General features: G+C 56.5%; 2 protein-coding genes across 2 annotated transcripts in view; both read left to right on the top strand.

Moving 5' to 3' along the window:
* The window catches only part of LOC306816506 (chromodomain-helicase-DNA-binding protein 8-like), a gene marked incomplete at both ends in the record, with an annotated part of 49,868 nt that overhangs the window by 8,661 nt on the left and 22,292 nt on the right, over nt 1–18,915 (top strand). Inside the window, 5 exons of the mRNA XM_079332940.1 lie at nt 1,093–1,311; nt 2,929–2,997; nt 4,220–4,275; nt 4,998–5,115; nt 6,571–6,654. Coding sequence (XP_079189066.1) covers nt 1,093–1,311; nt 2,929–2,997; nt 4,220–4,275; nt 4,998–5,115; nt 6,571–6,654 — 546 coding nt within the window. The remainder of the gene's footprint in view (nt 1–1,092; nt 1,312–2,928; nt 2,998–4,219; nt 4,276–4,997; nt 5,116–6,570; nt 6,655–18,915) is intronic.
* LOC306816505 (chromodomain-helicase-DNA-binding protein 8-like) lies at nt 12,845–18,530 on the top strand (the record flags this gene model as incomplete). Its single annotated transcript, XM_079332939.1, has 4 exons — nt 12,845–12,970; nt 13,442–13,618; nt 16,118–16,261; nt 18,177–18,530. 4 exons carry the CDS (start codon nt 12,845–12,847, stop codon nt 18,528–18,530), a joined length of 801 nt encoding a protein of 266 aa, XP_079189065.1.

Genomic DNA, 18,915 nt, shown 5'->3' with positions numbered 1-18,915 from the left:
AGGTGTCCCCAGGTGTATCTCAGGTGTATCTCAGGTGTCCCCAGGTGTATCTCAGCTGTCCCCAGGTGCTCTCAGGTGTACCCAGGTGTCCCCAGGTGTATCTCAGGTGTCCCCAGGTGCTCTCAGGTGTCCCCAGGTGTCCCCAGGTGTGTCTCAGGTGTCCCCAGGTGTATCTCAGGTGTCCCCAGGTGTGTCTCAGGTGTCCCCAGGTGTGCCCAGGTGTATCTCAGGTGTCCTCAGCTGTCCCCAGGTGCTCTCAGGTGTGCCCAGGTGTACCCAGGTGTACCCAGGTGTGCTCTCAGGTGTGCCCAGGTGCTCTCAGGTGTATCTCAGGTGTGCCCAGGTGTCCCCAGGTGTATCCAGGTGTGCCCAGGTGTATCTCAGGTGTCCCCAGGTGTATCTCAGGTGTCCCCAGGTGTATCTCAGGTGTCCCCAGGTGTATCTCAGGTGTGCCCAGGTGTACCCAGGTGTATCCCAGGTGTCCCCAGGTGTGCCCAGGTGTACCCAGGTGTATCCCAGGTGTATCCCAGGTGCTCTCAGGTGTCCCCAGGTGTGTCTCAGGTGTCCCCAGGTGCTCTCAGGTGTATCTCAGGTGTCCCCAGGTGTGTCTCAGGTGTCCCCAGGTGCTCTCAGGTGTATCTCAGGTGTCCCCAGGTGTGTCTCAGGTGTCCCCAGGTGCTCTCAGGTGTATCTCAGGTGTACCCAGGTGTGTCTCAGGTGTGCCCAGGTGTACCCAGGTGTGTCTCCCCCCAGAAGCGCCGCTCCAACCGCCAGGTGAAGAGGAAGAAGTGCAATAGGTGTGGGTGTGTCAGTGCTCAGGTGTCCCCAGGTGTGTCTCAGGTGTCCCCAGGTGTCCCCAGGTGTACCCAGGTGTATCTCAGGTGTATCTCAGGTGTCCCCAGGTGTCCCCAGGTGTATCTCAGGTGTCCCCAGGTGTATCCAGGTGTCCCCAGGTGTATCTCAGGTGTGCCCAGGTGTGCCCAGGTGTCCCCAGGTGTGTCTCAGGTGTCCCCAGGTGCTCTCAGGTGTATCTCAGGTGTCCCCAGGTGCTCTCAGGTGTGCCCAGGTGTACCCAGGTGTGTCTCCCCCCAGAAGCGCCGCTCCAACCGCCAGGTGAAGAGGAAGAAGTACACGGAGGATTTGGACATCAAACTGACGGACGAGGAGGAGGAGGAGGAGCCCGAGGGGGCGGGGCCCAGGCTCGAGGGGGCGGGGCCGAGGCCCGAGGGGGCGGGGCCCGAGCGGCCGCAGGGGGCGGGGCCGGCCGAGCCCGAGGGCGACCACGCCCTGCCCTCCATGCAGTTCTTCGTGGTGGGTGCTCTTCATCACCTTCATCATCCTCACCCTCACCTTCATCACCTTCATCCTCATCTTCATCACCTTCATCATCCTCACCCTCACCTTCATCACCTTCATCTTCATCATCATCATCCTCCTCACCTTCATCATCCTCATCATCTTCATCACCTTCATCTTCATCATCCTCATCTTCATCACCTTCATCATCCTCACCCTCACCTTCGTCACCTTCATCTTCATCATCACCTTCATCCTCACCTTCATCATCTTCATCTTCATCATCATCTTTATCCTCACCTTCATCACCTTCATCATCCTCATCATCCTCATTGTCATCATTGTCACCTTCACCTTCATCTTCATCACCCTCACCTTCATCACCTTCATCTTCATCATCACCTTCATCCTCACCTTCATCACCTTCATCATCCTCACCCTCACCTTCATCACCTTTATCATCCTCATCTTCATCCTCATCATCATCCTCACCTTCATCACCTTCATCATCCTCATCTTCATCACCTTCATCATCATCATCACCTTCATCATCCTCATCATCCTCATTGTCATCATTGTCACCTTCACCTTCATCATCCTCACCCTCACCTTCATCACCTTCATCTTCATCATCACCTTCATCCTCACCTTCATCACCTTCATCATCCTCACCCTCACCTTCATCACCTTCATCATCCTCATCTTCATCACCTTCATCACCTTCATCATCCTCATCATCTTCATCACCTTCATCATCCTCACCTTCATCATCTTCATCATCATCGTCATCTTCATCCTCACCTTCATCTTCATCATCCTCACCTTCATCACCTTCATCATCCTCACCTTCATTCTCATGATCCTCACCTTCATCATTCTCATCTTCATCATCATTACCTTCATCATTATCATCATCGTCACCTTCATTTTCATCCTCATCCTCATATTCATCCTCACCTTCATCATCCTCATTACCCTAATTATCCTCATCTTCCTCTTCATCATCTTCACCCTCATCATCTTCATCCTCCTCATCCCCATTCCATCCCCATCATCTTCATCCCCATCATCTTCCTCACCTTCTCCATCCCTGTGACCTTCATCCCCATCATCTTCATCCCCATCCTGTCCCCATCATCTTCCTCTCCTCCTCCATCATCTTCATCCCCATTCCATCCCCATCATCTTCCTCACCTTCTCCATCCCTGTGATCTTCATCCCCATCATCATCATCATCATCTTTCTGTTTGTGTCATCTTCATTCCCGTCCTGTCCTCATCATCATCTTCATCTTCATGACCTTGACCTTCATCATCTTCATCCCCGTCCTGTCCTCATCATCACCTTCATCATCTTCATCCCCATCATTCCCATCATCTTCATCCCCATCATCTTCATCATCTTCATCCTCATCCCATCCTCATCATCTTCATCCCCATCATCTTCATCTCCATCCTGTCCCCATCATCTTCCTCACCTCCATCCCTGTGACCTTCACCTTCATCATCTTCATCCCCATCCCCCATCCCCATCCCCTTCCTCTCCTCCCCCATCATCTTCCTCCCCCCTCCCCCCTCCCCATCCCCTCCCCCGCCCCGTGTCCTTCCTCACCCTCCTCCTCCTCCTCTGCAGGAGAACCCCAGCGAGGAGGACGCCGCCATCGTGGACAAGGTGCTGTCCATGCGCCTGGTCAAGAAGGAGGTGAGGGCTCACCTGGGGCTCACCTGGGGCTCACCTGGGGGGTGTGCTCACCTGGGGCTCACCTGGGGCTCACCTGGGGCTCACCTGGGGCTCACCTGGGGCTCACCTGGGGGGTGTGCTCACCTGGGGCTCACCTGGGGGGTGTGCTCACCTGGGGCTCACCTGGGGCTCACCTGGGGCTCACCTGGGGCTCACCTGGGGCTCACCTGGGGGGTGTGCTCACCTGGGGGTGTGCTCACCTGGGGCTCACCTGGGGCTCACCTGGGGGGTGTGGTCACCTGGGGCTCACCTGGGGGTGTGGTCACCTGGGGCTCACCTGGGGCTCACCTGGGCCTCACCTGGGGCTCACCTGGGGGTGTGCTCACCTGGGGCTCACCTGGGGCTCACCTGGGGGGTGTGCTCACCTGGGGCTCACCTGGGGCTCACCTGGGGCTCACCTGGGGCTCACCTGGGGGGTGTGGTCACCTGGGGCTCACCTGGGGGGTGTGCTCACCTGGGGCTCACCTGGGGGGTGTGCTCACCTGGGGCTCACCTGGGGCTCACCTGGGGCTCACCTGGGGCTCACCTGGGGGGTGTGCTCACCTGGGGCTCACCTGGGGCTCACCTGGGGCTCACCTGGGGCTCACCTGGGGCTCACCTGGGCTCACCTGGGGCTCACCTGGGGGGTGTGCTCACCTGGGGCTCACCTGGGGCTCACCTGGGGGGTGTGGTCACCTGGGGCTCACCTGGGGGTGTGGTCACCTGGGGCTCACCTGGGGCTCACCTGGGGCTCACCTGGGGGGTGTGGTCACCTGGGGCTCACCTGGGGCTCACCTGGGGCTCACCTGGGGCTCACCTGGGGCTCACCTGGGGCTCACCTGGGGGGTGTGCTCGGGTGGGTGTGGTCATCTGGGTGTGGTCACCTGGGGGTCAGGTGGGTGTGGTCAGGTGGGTGTGGTCAGGTGGGTGTGGTCGGGTGGGTGTGGTCATCTGGGTGTGGTCACTTGGTTGTGGTCACCTGGAGGTCATTGGGGGGTGTGGTCACCTGGGTGTGGTCACCTGGTGGTCACCTGGGAGTCATTGGGGGTGTGGTCAAGTGGGTGTGGTCACCTGAAGGGTGTGGTCACCTGGGCGTGGTCCCTCACCTGGGCGTGGTCCCTCCCCTGGGCGTGGTCACCTGGGCGTGGTCACTCGCCTGGGCGTGGTCACCTGGGCGTGGTCCCTCACCTGTCCCCTCCCCCAGCTGCCCTCAGGACAGGTGGTGGAATCCGAGGAATTCTTCGTCAAGTACAAGAACTAGTGAGTGAGGGGTCACTCGGGGGTCACTCAGGGGTCACTCAGGGGTCACTCAGGGGTCACTGGGGTCACTCAGGGGTCACTGGGGTCACTCAGGGGTCACTCAGGGGTCACTCAGGGGTCACTGGGGTCACTGGGGTCACTGGGGTCACTCAGGGGTCACTCAGGGGTCACTGGGGTCACTGGGGTCACCCAGGGGTCACTCAGGGGTCACCCAGGGGTCACTCAGGGTCACTCTGGGGTCACTGGGGTCACTCAGGGGTCACTCAGGGTCACTCAGGGGTCACTCAGGGGTCACTCAGGGTCACTCAGGGGTCACTCAGGGGTCACTCAGGGGTCACTCAGGGGTCACTCAGGGTCACTCAGGGGTCACCCAGGGGTCACTCAGGGGTCACCCAGGGGTCACTCAGGGTCACTGGGGTCACTCAGGGGTCATTTGGGGTCATTTCTTGGCCATTTTAGGGGATATTTTTGGTTATTATGGGATGTTTGGGGTGGTGGGCGTGGCCTCACCTGCCCAGGTGACCCTGGCCCCGCCCCCAGCTCCTACCTGCACTGTCAGTGAATTTTCACCATTTTTGGGTCATTTTTTGGCCGTTTTTAGCTCATTTTTTGGCCGTTTTTAATGCAGTTTTTGGGTGTTTTTGGCTGTTTTTGGGTATTATGGGATGTTGGGGTGGTGGGCGTGGCCTCACCTGCCCAGGTGACCCTGGCCCCGCCCCCAGCTCCTACCTGCACTGCGAGTGGGCGACGATCGCGCAGCTGGAAAAGGACAAACGGATCCACCAGAAACTGAAACGATTCAAAACCAAAATGAACCAGATGAGGCATTTCTACCACGAGGTTTGGGGCAAAAAAATGGGATTTTGGGAAATTTGGGGAAATTTGGGGAGTTTGGGGGGAGAAATGGGATTTTTGGGGGAAAAAATGGGATTTTTTGGGTGAAAAAAATGGATTTTTGGAGGAAAAAAAAGGGATTTTAGTGGAAAAAAATGGGATTTTTTGGGGAAATTTGGGGAACTTTGGGGGGAAATTTGGGGAGTTTGGGGGGAAATTTGGGGAGTTTGGGGGGAGAAATGGGATTTTTGGGGGAAAAAAATGGGATTTTTTGGGGGAAAAATGGGATTTTTGGGGGAAAAAATGGGATTTTTGGGGGAAAAAAATGGGATTTTTGGGGAAATTTGGGGAAATTTGGGGGGAAATTTGGGGAGTTTGGGGGGAATTTGGGGAGTTTGGGGGGAGAAATGGGATTTTTTGGGGGAAAAATGGGATTTTTGGGGGGAAAAATGGGATTTTTTGGGGTTAAAATGAGGATTTTAAAGGGAAAAATTGGGATTTTTGGGGGGAAAATTTGGGGAGTTTGGGGGAAAAAATGGGATTTTAGTGGAAAAAAATGGGATTTTTGGGAAAAAAAATGGATTTTTGGGGGAAAAAAGAGGGATTTTTTGGGGAAATTTGGGGAACTTTGGTGGGAAATTTGGGGAGTTTGGGGGAAATTTGGGGAGTTTTGGGGGAAAAAATGGGATTTTTGGGGGAAAAAATGGGATTTTTTGGGGTTAAAATAAGGGTTTTAAAGGGAAAAATTGGGATTTTTTGGGGGGAAATTTGGGGAGTTTGGAAGAAAATTGGGATTTTTGGGGGAAAAATGGGATTTTTGGGGAAATTTGGGGAGTTTGGGGGAAATTTGGGGAGTTTGGGGGGGAAAAATTGGATTTTTTGGGGTTAAAATAAGGATTTTTAGGGGAATAATTGGGATTTTTGGGGTGAAAATTTGGGATTTTTTGGGAGGAAAATTGGGGATTTTTGGGGTGGAAAAATGGGAATTTCGGAGGTAAAAATTGGGATTTTTTTGGGGGTGAAATTGGGATTTTTTTAGGGGAAAATTGGAGATTTTGAAGGTAAAAATTGGGATTTTTTTGGGGGGGTAAATTGGGATTTTTCAGCGGAAAATTGGAGATTTTGGGTAAAAAAAATGGGAATTTTTGGGGCTAAAAATTGGGGATTTTTGTAATCAAAATTGGGAATTTTGGGGGTAAAATAGGGGATTTTTTGGGGGGGGAAAATGGGAATTTTTGAGAAAAATTGGGGATTTTTGGGGAAAAATTGGGATTTTTGGGGGGGAAAAATGGGAATTTTTGGGGAAAAAAAATGGATTTTTTGGGGGCAGAATAGTGGATTTTTTGGGGGAAAAAACGGGAATTTTTGGGAAAAAATTGGTGTTTTTTTTGGAAAAGCAGGGGATTGGGGGAGAAGGTGATTTTGGGGTGGAAAATGCAAATTTTGGGTGTTTTTTGGCAGGATGAGGAGCCCTTTAATCCCGATTATGTGGAGGTGGATCGGATCCTGGACGAGTCCCACAGCGTGGACAAGGACAACGGGGAGGTGGGAAAAACCCAAAATTTGGGGGGAAAAACGAAATTTGGGGGGAAAAATAAAAAATTGGGAGTTTGAGGGGAAAAAAAAAACAAAAATTTGGGGGTTTTGGGGGGGGAAAAGCAAAAAATTTGGGAGTTTTTTGGGGGGAAAAATGTAAAAATTGGTATTTTTTTTAGGGGGAAAAACCCAAAATTTGGGGGGGAAAAACAAAATTTGGGGCAAAAAATAAAAGAATTGGGGGTTTGGGGAGAAAAAAAGCCAAAAATTTGGGGGTTTTTGGGGGGGGAAAGCAAAAAATTTGGGAGTTTTTTGGGGGAAAATGTAAAAATTGGGATTTTTTTTAGGGAAAAAACCCCCAAAATTTGGGGGGAAAAATAAAAAATTGGGAGTTTGGGGAGAAAAAAAACCAAAAATTTGGGGTTTTGGGGGGGGGAAAAGCAAAAAATTTGGGAGTTTTTTGAGGGGGAAAAAATGTAAAAATTGGGATTTTTGTAAGGGGAAAAAAGAAAATTTGGGGGTTTTTTTGAGTAAAAACCAAAGATTTGGGAGTTTTTTTGAGGGGAAAAATTCAAAAATTGGGATTTTTTTTAGGGGAAAAACCCCCAAAATTTGGGGTAAAAAAATAAAAAATTGGGAGTTTGGGGGGAAAAAAACCACAAAAATTTGGGGGTTTGGGGTGGGAAAAATTTGAATTTTTGGGGTGGAGAAATCCCCAAAATTGGGAATTTTTGGGGTGCAAAAAATCTGAACCAGGGCGTGGTCTCAGGTGTGCAGGGCGTGGCCCCAGGTGTGCAGGGCGTGGCCCAGGTGTGCAGTGGGCGTGGCCCAGGTGTGCAGGGCGTGGCCAGAGGTGTGCAGGGCGTGGTCACAGGTGTGCAGGGCGTGGCGTCAGGTGTGCAGGGCGTGGCTCCAGGTGTGCAGGGCGTGGTCTCAGGTGTGCAGGGCGTGGTCCCAGGTGTGCAGGGTGTGGTCCCAGGTGTGCAGGGCGTGGCCTCAGGTGCTCTCAGGTGCTCACAGGTGTGCAGGGCGTGGTCTCAGGTGCGCAGGGCGTGGTCACAGGTGTGCAGGGCGTGGCCTCAGGTGTGCAGGGCGTGGTCTGAGGTGTGCAGGGCGTGGTCCCAGGTGTGCAGGGCGTGGCCCCAGGTGCTCACAGGTGTTCCCAGGTGTGCAGGGCGTGGTCTCAGGTGTGCAGGGTGTGGCCCTAGGTGTGCAGGGCGTGGCCCCAGGTGTGCAGGGCGTGGTCTGAGGTGTGCAGGGCGTGGCCTCAGGTGTGCAGGGCGTGGCCCCAGGTGTGCAGGGCGTGGTCTCAGGTGTGCAGGGCGTGGTCTCAGGTGTGCAGGGCGTGGCCCCAGGTGCTCTCAGGTGTTCCGAGATGTGCAGGGCGTGGTCTCAGGTGTGCAGGGCGTGGTCTCAGGTGTGCAGGGCGTGGTCTCAGATGTTCCCAGGTGTGCAGGGCGTGGCCCCAGGTGCTCACAGGTGTGCTCCTCCCCCAGCCCGTGGTGTATTACCTGGTCAAGTGGTGCTCGTTACCGTACGAGGACAGCACCTGGGAGCTGCAGGAGGGCGTGGCCCCAGGTGCTCTCAGGTGTTCTCAGGTGTGCAGGGCGTGGTCCCAGGTGCTCACAGGTGTGCTCCCCTGCCCCAGCCCGTGGTGTATTACCTGGTCAAGTGGTGCTCGTTACCGTACGAGGACAGCACCTGGGAGCTGCAGGAGGGCGTGGCCCCAGGTGTGCAGGGCGTGGCCCCAGGTGTGCAGGGCGTGGCCCCAGGTGCTCTCAGGTGCTCACAGGTGTGCTCCCCTCCCCCAGCCCGTGGTGTATTACCTGGTCAAGTGGTGCTCGTTACCGTACGAGGACAGCACCTGGGAGCTGCAGGAGGGCGTGGCCCCAGGTGTGCAGGGCGTGTTCCCAGGTGTGCAGGGCGTGGTCCCAGGTGTGCAGGGCGTGGTCTCAGGTGTGCTCCTCCCCCAGCCCGTGGTGTATTACCTGGTCAAGTGGTGCTCGTTACCGTACGAGGACAGCACCTGGGAGCTGCAGGAGGGTGTGGTCTCAGGTGCTCTCAGGTGTTCTCAGGTGTGCAGGGCGTGGCCCCAGGTGCTCACAGGTGTGCTCCCCTCCCCCAGCCCGTGGTGTATTACCTGGTCAAGTGGTGCTCGTTACCGTACGAGGACAGCACCTGGGAGCTGCAGGAGGGCGTGGCCCCAGGTGCTCTCAGGTGGTCTCAGGTGTGCAGGGCGTGGCCCCAGGTGCTCACAGGTGTGCTCCCCTCCCCTCCCCCAGCCCGTGGTGTATTACCTGGTCAAGTGGTGCTCGTTACCGTACGAGGACAGCACCTGGGAGCTGCAGGAGGGCGTGGCCCCAGGTGTGCAGGGCGTGGTCCCAGGTGCTCACAGGTGTGCTCCTCCCCCAGCCCGTGGTGTATTACCTGGTCAAGTGGTGCTCGTTACCGTACGAGGACAGCACCTGGGAGCTGCAGGAGGACGTGGACGAGGCCAAAATCGCCGAGTTCAAACGGATCCAGGCGCGGCACCCCGAGCTGAAGAGACAGGTGAGACACAGGACAGGTGAGACAGGTGAGACACAGGACAGGTGAGAGACAGGTGAGACACAGGACAGGTGAGAGACAGGTGAGACACAGGACAGGTGAGAGACAGGGGAGACAGGGGGACAGGTGAGACAGGTGAGACAGGTGAGACAGGTGAGACAGGTGAGATACAGGTGAGACAGGTGAGACAGGGGGACAGGTGAGACAGGGGAGACAGGTGAGACACCAGACAGGTGAGACAGGGGGACAGGTAGGACAGGTGAGACAGGGGGACAGGTAGGACAGGTGAGAGCAGGTGAGACAGGGGACAGGTGAGGGATTCACAGACAGGTGAGACACCGGACAGGTGAGATACAGGTGAGACAGGGGACAGGTGAGACAGGTGAGACAGGTGAGACACCGACAGGTGAGAGACAGGTGAGACAGGGGACAGGTGAGACAGGTGAGACACGGACAGGTGAGACACCGACAGGTGAGGGCAGGTGAGACAGGGGGACAGGTGAGACACCGGACAGATGAGGGCAGGTGAGACAGGTGAGACAGGTGAGACAAGTGAGACACCAGACAGGTGAGACAGGTGAGATACAGGTGGGACAGGTGAGAGAAACACAGGTGAGACACAGGTGAGGGGCGGGCAGGTGAGAGACACAGGTGAGGAGAGAGCAGGTGAGAGACACACAGGTGAGACATGAGACAGGTGAGAGAAACACAGACAGGTGAAACAGCTGGAATGTGGACAGGTGAGGCACAGGTGAGACACAGGTGAGGGGCGGGCAGGTGAGAGACACACAGGTGAGAGATGAGACAGGTGAGAGAAGCACAGACAGGTGAAACAGCTGGAATGTGGACAGGTGAGGCACAGGTGAGACACAGGTGATTATTTTCAATCATTTTGGGTTATTTTGGTTATTTTTATCTGCTTTATCAATTCTAGTTCATTTTTTATCATTTTGTGGCCTTTTCGTAACGTTTTTTGCTCACCTGTCTCACCTGTCTCACCTGTCCGTAGCCACGCCCCCAGGCCGGCGCCTGGAAGAAACTGGAGGCGTCTCACGAGTACAAAAACCACAACCAGTTACGGGAATATCAACTGGAGGGGGTGAACTGGCTGCTCTTCAACTGGTACAACAGGTGAGCTCACCTGGGCACACCTGGGGACAGGTAACACACACCTGGGACAGGTAACACACACCTGGGACAGGTAACACACAACCAGTTACGGGAATATCAACTGGAGGGGGTGAACTGGCTGCTCTTCAACTGGTACAACAGGTGAGCTCACCTGGGCACAGGTAACACACCTGAGCACACCTGGGGACAGGTGAGATACACCTGGGACAGGTAACACACACCTGGGGATGGTCACACACAACCAGCTCCGGGAATATCAACTGGAGGGGGTGAACTGGCTGCTCTTCAACTGGTACAACAGGTGAGCTCACCTGGGCACACTTGGGGACAGGTGAGATACATCTGGGACAGGTAACACACACCTGGGGATGGTCACACACAACCAGCTCCGGGAATATCAACTGGAGGGGGTGAACTGGCTGCTCTTCAACTGGTACAACAGGTGAGCTCACCTGGGCACACCTGGGACAGGTAACACATCTGGGTACAGGTAACACACACCTGGGACAGGTAAAACACACCTGGGACAGGTAACACACCCCTGGGGATGGTCACACACACCTGGGTACAGGTAACACACACCTGGGGGGGTGAACTGGTTGCTCTTGAACTGGTACAACAGGTGTGCAATACCTGTCTCAGGTGTCCCCCAGGTGTTCCCCAGGTGTACCTTAACTGTCCCAGGTGTGTCCCAGGTGTATCCCAGGTGTACATTACCTGTCCCAGGTGTATGTGGGTGTACCCGAGGTGTGTCTCAGGTGTATTTTGCTTGTCCCATCCCCACCTCACCTGTCTCAGCCACACTCACCTGTCCCATCCCCACCTCACCTGTCCCATCCACACTCACCTGTCCCATCCACACTCACCTGTCCCAGGTATATCCCAGGTGTACTTTACCTGTCCCAGGTGTATCCCAGGTGTACATTACCTGTCCCAGGTGTATGTTTGGTGTACTTTACCTGTCCCAGGTGTATGTGGGTGTACCCCAGGCATGTCCCAGGTGTATCTCTCTTGTCCCATCCCCACCTCACCTGTCCTGTGCACACTCACCTGTGCTTACCTGTGCTCACCTGCGCTCACCTGCGCTCACCTGTGCTCACCTGTCCCTCAGGCAGAACTGCATCCTGGCCGACGAGATGGGGCTGGGCAAGACGATCCAGTCGATCGCCTTCCTGCAGGAGGTGCACGGCGCAGGTGTGCGCGGCCCTTACCTGGTGATCGCCCCGCTCAGCACCATCGCCAACTGGGAGCGCGAGTTCGGCACCTGGACACACCTGAACACCATCGTGTACCACGGGAGCCTGGCCTCCAGACAGATGATCCAGCAGTATGAGATGTACTGCAAGGACAGCAAGGTGAGCTCACCTGTGCACACCTGTATGGGTTATATACACATACACACACCTGGGCACACCTGTATGGGTTATATACACATACACACACCTGGACACACCTGTATGGGTTATATACACATACACACACCTGTATGGGTTATATACACATACACACACCTGGGCACACCTGGACACACCTGAACACCATCGTGTACCACGGGAGCCTGGCCTCCAGACAGATGATCCAGCAGTATGAGATGTACTGCAAGGACAGCAAGGTGAGCTCACCTGTGCACACCTGTACACACCTGTATGGGTTATATACACATACACACACCTGTATGGGTTATATACACATACACACACCTGTATGGGTTATATACACATACACACACCTGGACACACCTGTATGGGTTATATACACATACACACACCTGGGCACACCTGGACACACCTGAACACCATCGTGTACCACGGGAGCCTGGCCTCCAGGCAGATGATCCAGCAGTATGAGATGTACTGCAAGGACAGCAAGGTGAGCTCACCTGTGCACACCTGTACACACCTGTATGGGTTATATACACATACACACACCTGGACACACCTGGACACACCTGAACACCATCGTGTACCACGGGAGCCTGGCCTCCAGACAGATGATCCAGCAGTATGAGATGTACTGCAAGGACAGCAAGGTGAGCTCACCTGTGCACACCTGTGATACACCTGTATGGGTTATATACACATACACACACCTGTATGGGTTATATACACATACACACACCTGGGCACACCTGGGCACACCTGAACACCATCGTGTACCACGGGAGCCTGGCCTCCAGGCAGATGATCCAGCAGTATGAGATGTACTGCAAGGACAGCAAGGTGAGCTCACCTGTGCACACCTGTGATACACCTGTATGGGTTATATACACATACATACACCTGTGCACACCTGTATGGGTTATATACGCATACACACACCTGTATGGGTTATATACACATACACACACCTGGGCACACCTGTATGGGTTATATACACATACACACACCTGGGCACACCTGGACACACCTGAACACCATCGTGTACCACGGGAGCCTGGCCTCCAGGCAAATGATCCAGCAGTATGAGATGTACTGCAAGGACAGCAAGGTGAGCTCACCTGTGCACACCTGTATGGGCTAGAATGGGTTATATACACATACACACACCTGGGCACACCTGGACACACCTGAACACCATCGTGTACCACGGGAGCCTGGCCTCCAGGCAGATGATCCAGCAGTATGAGATGTACTGCAAGGACAGCAAGGTGAGCTCACCTGTGCACACCTGTGCACACCTGTGTTACACCTGTACATATCTACATACACACCTGTGCACACCTGTATGGGTTATATACATGTACACACACACCTGTGCACACCTGTATGGGTTACAATGGGTTATGTACGTATACACACACCTGACACACCTGTATGGGGATCAGTTACACACCTGTGCCAGGTGCTCGTAGATTTGCCATGTTGGAGGTGATCCTGTCCCACCTGTCCCTCACCTGTCCCTCACCTGTCTCACCTGTCCCTCACCTGTCTCACCTGTCCCTCACCTGTCTCACCTGTCCCAGGGCTGGCTTATCCCGGGTGCTCACAGAGTCACCCTGAGGTGCTCACCTGTGTCTCACCTGTCCTGTCTCACCTGTGCAGGGCCGGCTGATCCCAGGTGCTCACAGAGTCACCCTGAGGTGCTCACCTGTCTCACCTGTCCTGTCTCACCTGTGCAGGGCCGGCTGATCCCAGGTGCGTACAAGTTCGACGCGCTGATCACGACGTTCGAGATGATCCTGTCGGACTGTCCCGAGCTGCGCGAGGTGCAGTGGCGCTGCGTGGTGATCGACGAGGCCCACCGGCTGAAGAACAGGCACTGCAAGCTGCTGGACAGCCTGAAACACATGGAGCTGGTGAGTGCACACCTGAGCACACCTGGGCACACCTGGGATACACCTGGGTACACATAGAGACACCTGAGATACACAGCGATACACACAGACACACCTGGGCACTCACCGGCTGAAGAACAGGCACTGCAAGCTGCTGGACAGCCTCAAGCACATGGAGCTGGTGAGTGCACACCTGGGCACACCTGAGCACACCTGAGACACACCTGGGTACACCTGGGTACTCATAGAAACACATAGAGATACATGGAGATACACACAGACACACCTGGGCACTCACCGGCTGAAGAACAGGCACTGCAAGCTGCTGGACAGCCTGAAACACATGGAGCTGGTGAGTGCACACCTGGGCACACCTGAGACACACCTGAGCACACCTGGGATACACCTGGGCACACCTGGGTACACCTGGGATACACCTGGGTACATAGAGACACACCTGGGCACACTGAGATACACCTGTACACCCAGGGTTACAGTTACAGACACACCTGAGTGCTCACCTGGATACCGACATCGGCTCAAGGATCTGTCTCAGCTTCCTCACCTGTCTCACCTGTCACCTGCCTCACCTGTCTCACTTGTCTCACCTGCCTCACCTGATTCACCTGTCTCACCTGTCACCTGCCTCACCTGTCTGTCTCACTTGTCTCACCTGTCTCACCTGTTTCTTCTCTCACTTGGCTTACCTGTCTCACCTGTTTTATCTGTCACACCTGTCACACCTGTTCATATCTCACCTGTCCATATCTCACCTGTCCATATCTCACCTGTCCATATCTCATCTGTCCATGTCTCACCTGTCTCACCTGTCTCACCTGTCTCACCTGCAGGAGCACAAGGTGCTGCTCACAGGTACCCCCCTGCAGAACACGGTCGAGGAGCTTTTCACCTGTCACACCTGTCCATGTCTCACCTGTCCATGTCTCACCTGTCCATATCTCACCTGTCTCACCTGTCTCACCTGTCTCACCTGTCCATGTCTCACCTGTCCATATCTCACCTGTCTCACCTGTCTCACCTGTCTCACCTGTCCATATCTCACCTGTCTCACCTGTCTCACCTGTCTCACCTGCAGGAGCACAAGGTGCTGCTCACAGGTACCCCCCTGCAGAACACGGTCGAGGAGCTTTTCACCTGTCACACCTGTCCATGTCTCACCTGTCTCACCTGTCTCATCTGTCTCACCTGCAGGAGCACAAGGTGCTGCTCACAGGTACCCCCCTGCAGAACACGGTCGAGGAGCTTTTCACCTGTCACACCTGTCCATGTCTCACCTGTCCATGTCTCACCTGTCTCACCTGTCTCACCTGTCTCACCTGTCTCACCTGTCTCACCTGCAGGAGCACAAGGTGCTGCTCACAGGTACCCCCCTGCAGAACACGGTCGAGGAGCTTTTCACCTGTCACACCTGTCCATGTCTCACCTGTCCATGTCTCACCTGTCTCACCTGTCTCACCTGCAGGAGCACAAGGTGCTGCTCACAGGTACCCCCCTGCAGAACACGGTCGAGGAGCTTTTCACCTGTCACACCTGTCCATGTCTCACCTGTCCATGTCTCACCTGTCTCACCTGTCTCACCTGTCTCACCTGCAGGAGCACAAGGTGCTGCTCACAGGTACCCCCCTGCAGAACACGGTCGAGGAGCTTTTCACCTGTCACACCTGTCCATATCTCACCTGTCCATGTCTCACCTGTCTCACCTGTCTCACCTGTCTCACCTGTCTCACCTGCAGGAGCACAAGGTGCTGCTCACAGGTACCCCCCTGCAGAACACGGTCGAGGAGCTTTTCACCTGTCACACCTGTCCATGTCTCACCTGTCCATGTCTCACTTGTCTCACCTGTCTCACCTGTCTCACCTGTCTCACCTGTCACACCTGTCCATGTCTCACCTGTCCATGTCACACCTGTCCATGTCACACCTGTCCATATCTCACCTGTCCATGTCTCACCTGTCTCACCTGTCTCACCTGTCCCACCTGTCCCACCTGTCTCACCTGTCTCACCTGTCTCACCTGTCTCACCTGCAGGAGCACAAGGTGCTGCTCACAGGTACCCCCCTGCAGAACACGGTCGAGGAGCTTTTCACCTGTCACACCTGTCCATGTCTCACCTGTCCATGTCTCACCTGTCCATGTCTCACCTGTCTCACCTGTCTCACCTGTCTCACCTGCAGGAGCACAAGGTGCTGCTCACAGGTACCCCCCTGCAGAACACGGTCGAGGAGCTTTTCACCTGTCACACCTGTCCCATTCTCACCTGTCCCTGTCTCACCTGTCTCTCACCTGTCTCACCTGTCTCACCTGTCTCACCTGTCTCACCTGTCTCACCTGTCTCACCTGTCTCACCTGCAGGAGCACAAGGTGCTGCTCACAGGTACCCCCCTGCAGAACACGGTCGAGGAGCTTTTCACCTGTCACACCTGTCCATGTCTCACCTGTCCATGTCTCACCTGTCCATGTCTCACCTGTCTCACCTGTCTCACCTGTCTCACCTGCAGGAGCACAAGGTGCTGCTCACAGGTACCCCCCTGCAGAACACGGTTGAGGAGCTTTTCAGCCTCCTGCACTTTTTGGAGCCGGCGCAGTTCCCGTCCGAGGCCGAATTCCTCAAGGATTTCGGGGACCTGAAAACGGAGGAACAGGTGAGGGGCGCACCTGGGCACACCTGGGGGGTACCTGGGGGACACCTGGGCACACCTGGGGGGGGTTGAGGATCTCCAGGGAGGGGTTTGAGGTGGTTTGGGAGGGGTTTGAGGTGGTTTTGGGGTTGTTAGAAGGAACCTGGGTGTTACCTGGGCACACCTGAGTGTACCTGGGCACACCTGGGGGGATACCTGGGGGAGTTTGGGAGGGGTTTGAGGTGGTTTTGTGGTTCTTAGGAGGAGTTTTGGGCATACCTGGGCACACCTGAGCACACCTGGACACACCTGGGTGCACCTGGGGATACCTGGGCACACCTGGGAACACCTGGAGGGAGTTTGGGAGGGATTTGAGGCGTGTCTGGGCGTGTCCCAGGTGTGTCTGGCTGTGTCCTGGTCGTGTCCCAGGTGTGTCTGGGTGTGTCCCAGCTGCTCCCAGGTGTGACAGGTGTGTCTTTGGGTGTGTCTGGGTGTGTCCTAGCTGTTCCCAGGTGTGACAGGTGTGTCTCTGGGTGTGTCTGGGTGTGTCCTAGCTGTTCCCAGGTGTGACAGGTGTGTCTCTGGGTGTGTCCCAGCTGCTCCCAGGTGTGTCTGGGTGTGTCCCAGGTGTGACAGGTGCCTCTCCCAGGTGTGTCTGGGCGTGTCTGGCTGTGTCCCAGGTGTCTCTGGGTGTGTCCCAGGTGCGACAGGTGTGTCTGGGCGTGTCTGTGCGTGTCCCAGGTGTGACAGGTGCCTCTCCCAGGTGTGTCTGGGCATGTCTGTGTGTGTCCCAGGTGCCTGTGGGCGTGGCCCAGGTGCCAGGTGTGACAGGTGTGTCTGGGCGTGTCTGGCTGTGTCCCAGGTGCCTGTGTGCGTGCCCCAGGTGTGACAGGTGCCTCTCCCAGGTGCCTGTGGGCATGGCCTAGGTGTGACAGGTGCCCGTGGGCGTGTCCCAGGTGTGACAGGTGTGTCTGGCTGTGCCCCAGGTGCCGGTGGGCGTGTCCCAGGTGTGACAGGTGCCTCTCCCAGGTGCCGGTGTGCGTGCCCCAGGTGTGACAGGCGTGTCTGGCTGTGCCCCAGGTGCCGGTGGGCGTGTCCCAGGTGTGACAGGTGCTTCTCCCAGGTGCCCGTGGGCGTGGCCCAGGTGCCCCAGGTGCCGGTGGGCGTGTCCCAGGTGTGACAGGTGCCTCTCCCAGGTGCCGGTGGGCGTGTCCCAGGTGCGACAGGTGCCGGTGGGCGTGCCCCAGGTGCCGGTGGGCGTGTCCCAGGTGCCTCTGTGCGTGTCCCAGGTGTGACAGGTGCCTCTCCCAGGTGCCCGTGGGCGTGCCCCAGGTGCCCGTGGGCGTGTCCCAGGTGTGACAGGTGCCTCTCCCAGGTGCCCGTGGGCGTGCCCCAGGTGCCCGTGGGCGTGTCCCAGGTGCCCCAGGTGCCCGTGGGCGTGTCCCAGGTGCCCGTGGGCGTGCCCCAGGTGCCTGTGTGTGTGCCCCAGGTGCCGGTGGGCGTGCCCCAGGTGCCCCAGGTGCCTGTGTGCGTGCCCCAGGTGCCCCAGGTGCCGGTGTGCGTGCCCCAGGTGTGACAGGTGTCTCTGGGTGTATCTGGCTGTGCCCCAGGTGCCCGTGTGCGTGCCCCAGGTGTGACAGGTGTCTCTGGGTGTATCTGGCTGTGCCCCAGGTGCCGGCGGGCGTGTCCCAGGTGCCGGCGGGCGTGCCCCAGGTGCCCCAGGTGCCTGTGTGTGTGTCCCAGGTGCCCCAGGGCGTGCCCCAGGTGTGACAGGTGCCGGCGGGCGTGTCCCAGGTGTGACAGGTGCCTCTCCCAGGGGCCGGTGGGCGTGCCTCAGGTGTGACAGGTGCCGGTGGCCGTGTCCCAGGTGCCCCAGGTGCCGGTGGGCGTGCCCCAGGTGCCGGCGGGCGTGTCCCAGGTGCGCCGCTCCTCCCCGCAGGTGCAGAAGCTGCAGGCGCTGCTCAAGCCCATGATGCTGCGGCGCCTCAAGGAGGACGTGGAGAAGAACCTGGCGCCCAAGCAGGAGACGATCATCGAGGTGGAGCTGACCAACGCCCAGAAGCGGCTCTACCGCGCCATCCTGGAGAGGAACTTCGCTTACCTGGCCAGGGGGGCGGGGCACGGCAACGTGCCCAACCTGCTCAACACCATGATGGAGCTGCGCAAGTGCTGCAACCACCCCTACCTGATCAACGGTGGGTGCACCTGGGGGGGCGTGGGGACACACCTGGGCACACCTGGGGAGACATGGATACACCTGGGGGCATATAGAGATACATGGAGACACACCTGAGCACACCTGGATACACCTGGAGATACATAGAGATACATGGAGATACATAGAGACACACCTGAGCACACACAGACACACCTGAGCACACCTGAGCACACACACACACACCTGAGCACACACACACACACCTGAGCACACACACACACACCTGAGCACACACACACACACCTGGGCACACACACACACACCTGAGCACACACAGACACACCTGAGCACACCTGAGCACACACAGACACACCTGAGCACACCTGAGCACACACAGACACACCTGGGCACACACAGACACACAGATACACACACACACACCTGAGCACACACACACACCTGAGCACACACACACACACCTGAGCACACACACACACCTGAGCACACACACAGCACCACC

This window comes from Erithacus rubecula, assembly GCF_903797595.1.
Source record: "Erithacus rubecula genome assembly, contig: scaffold_636_arrow_ctg1, whole genome shotgun sequence".
Classification (NCBI taxonomy): Eukaryota; Metazoa; Chordata; class Aves; order Passeriformes; family Muscicapidae; genus Erithacus; species Erithacus rubecula.
The sequence above is the reverse complement of the archived record's forward strand: the minus strand, read 5'-3'. Positions and strand labels throughout refer to the sequence as shown.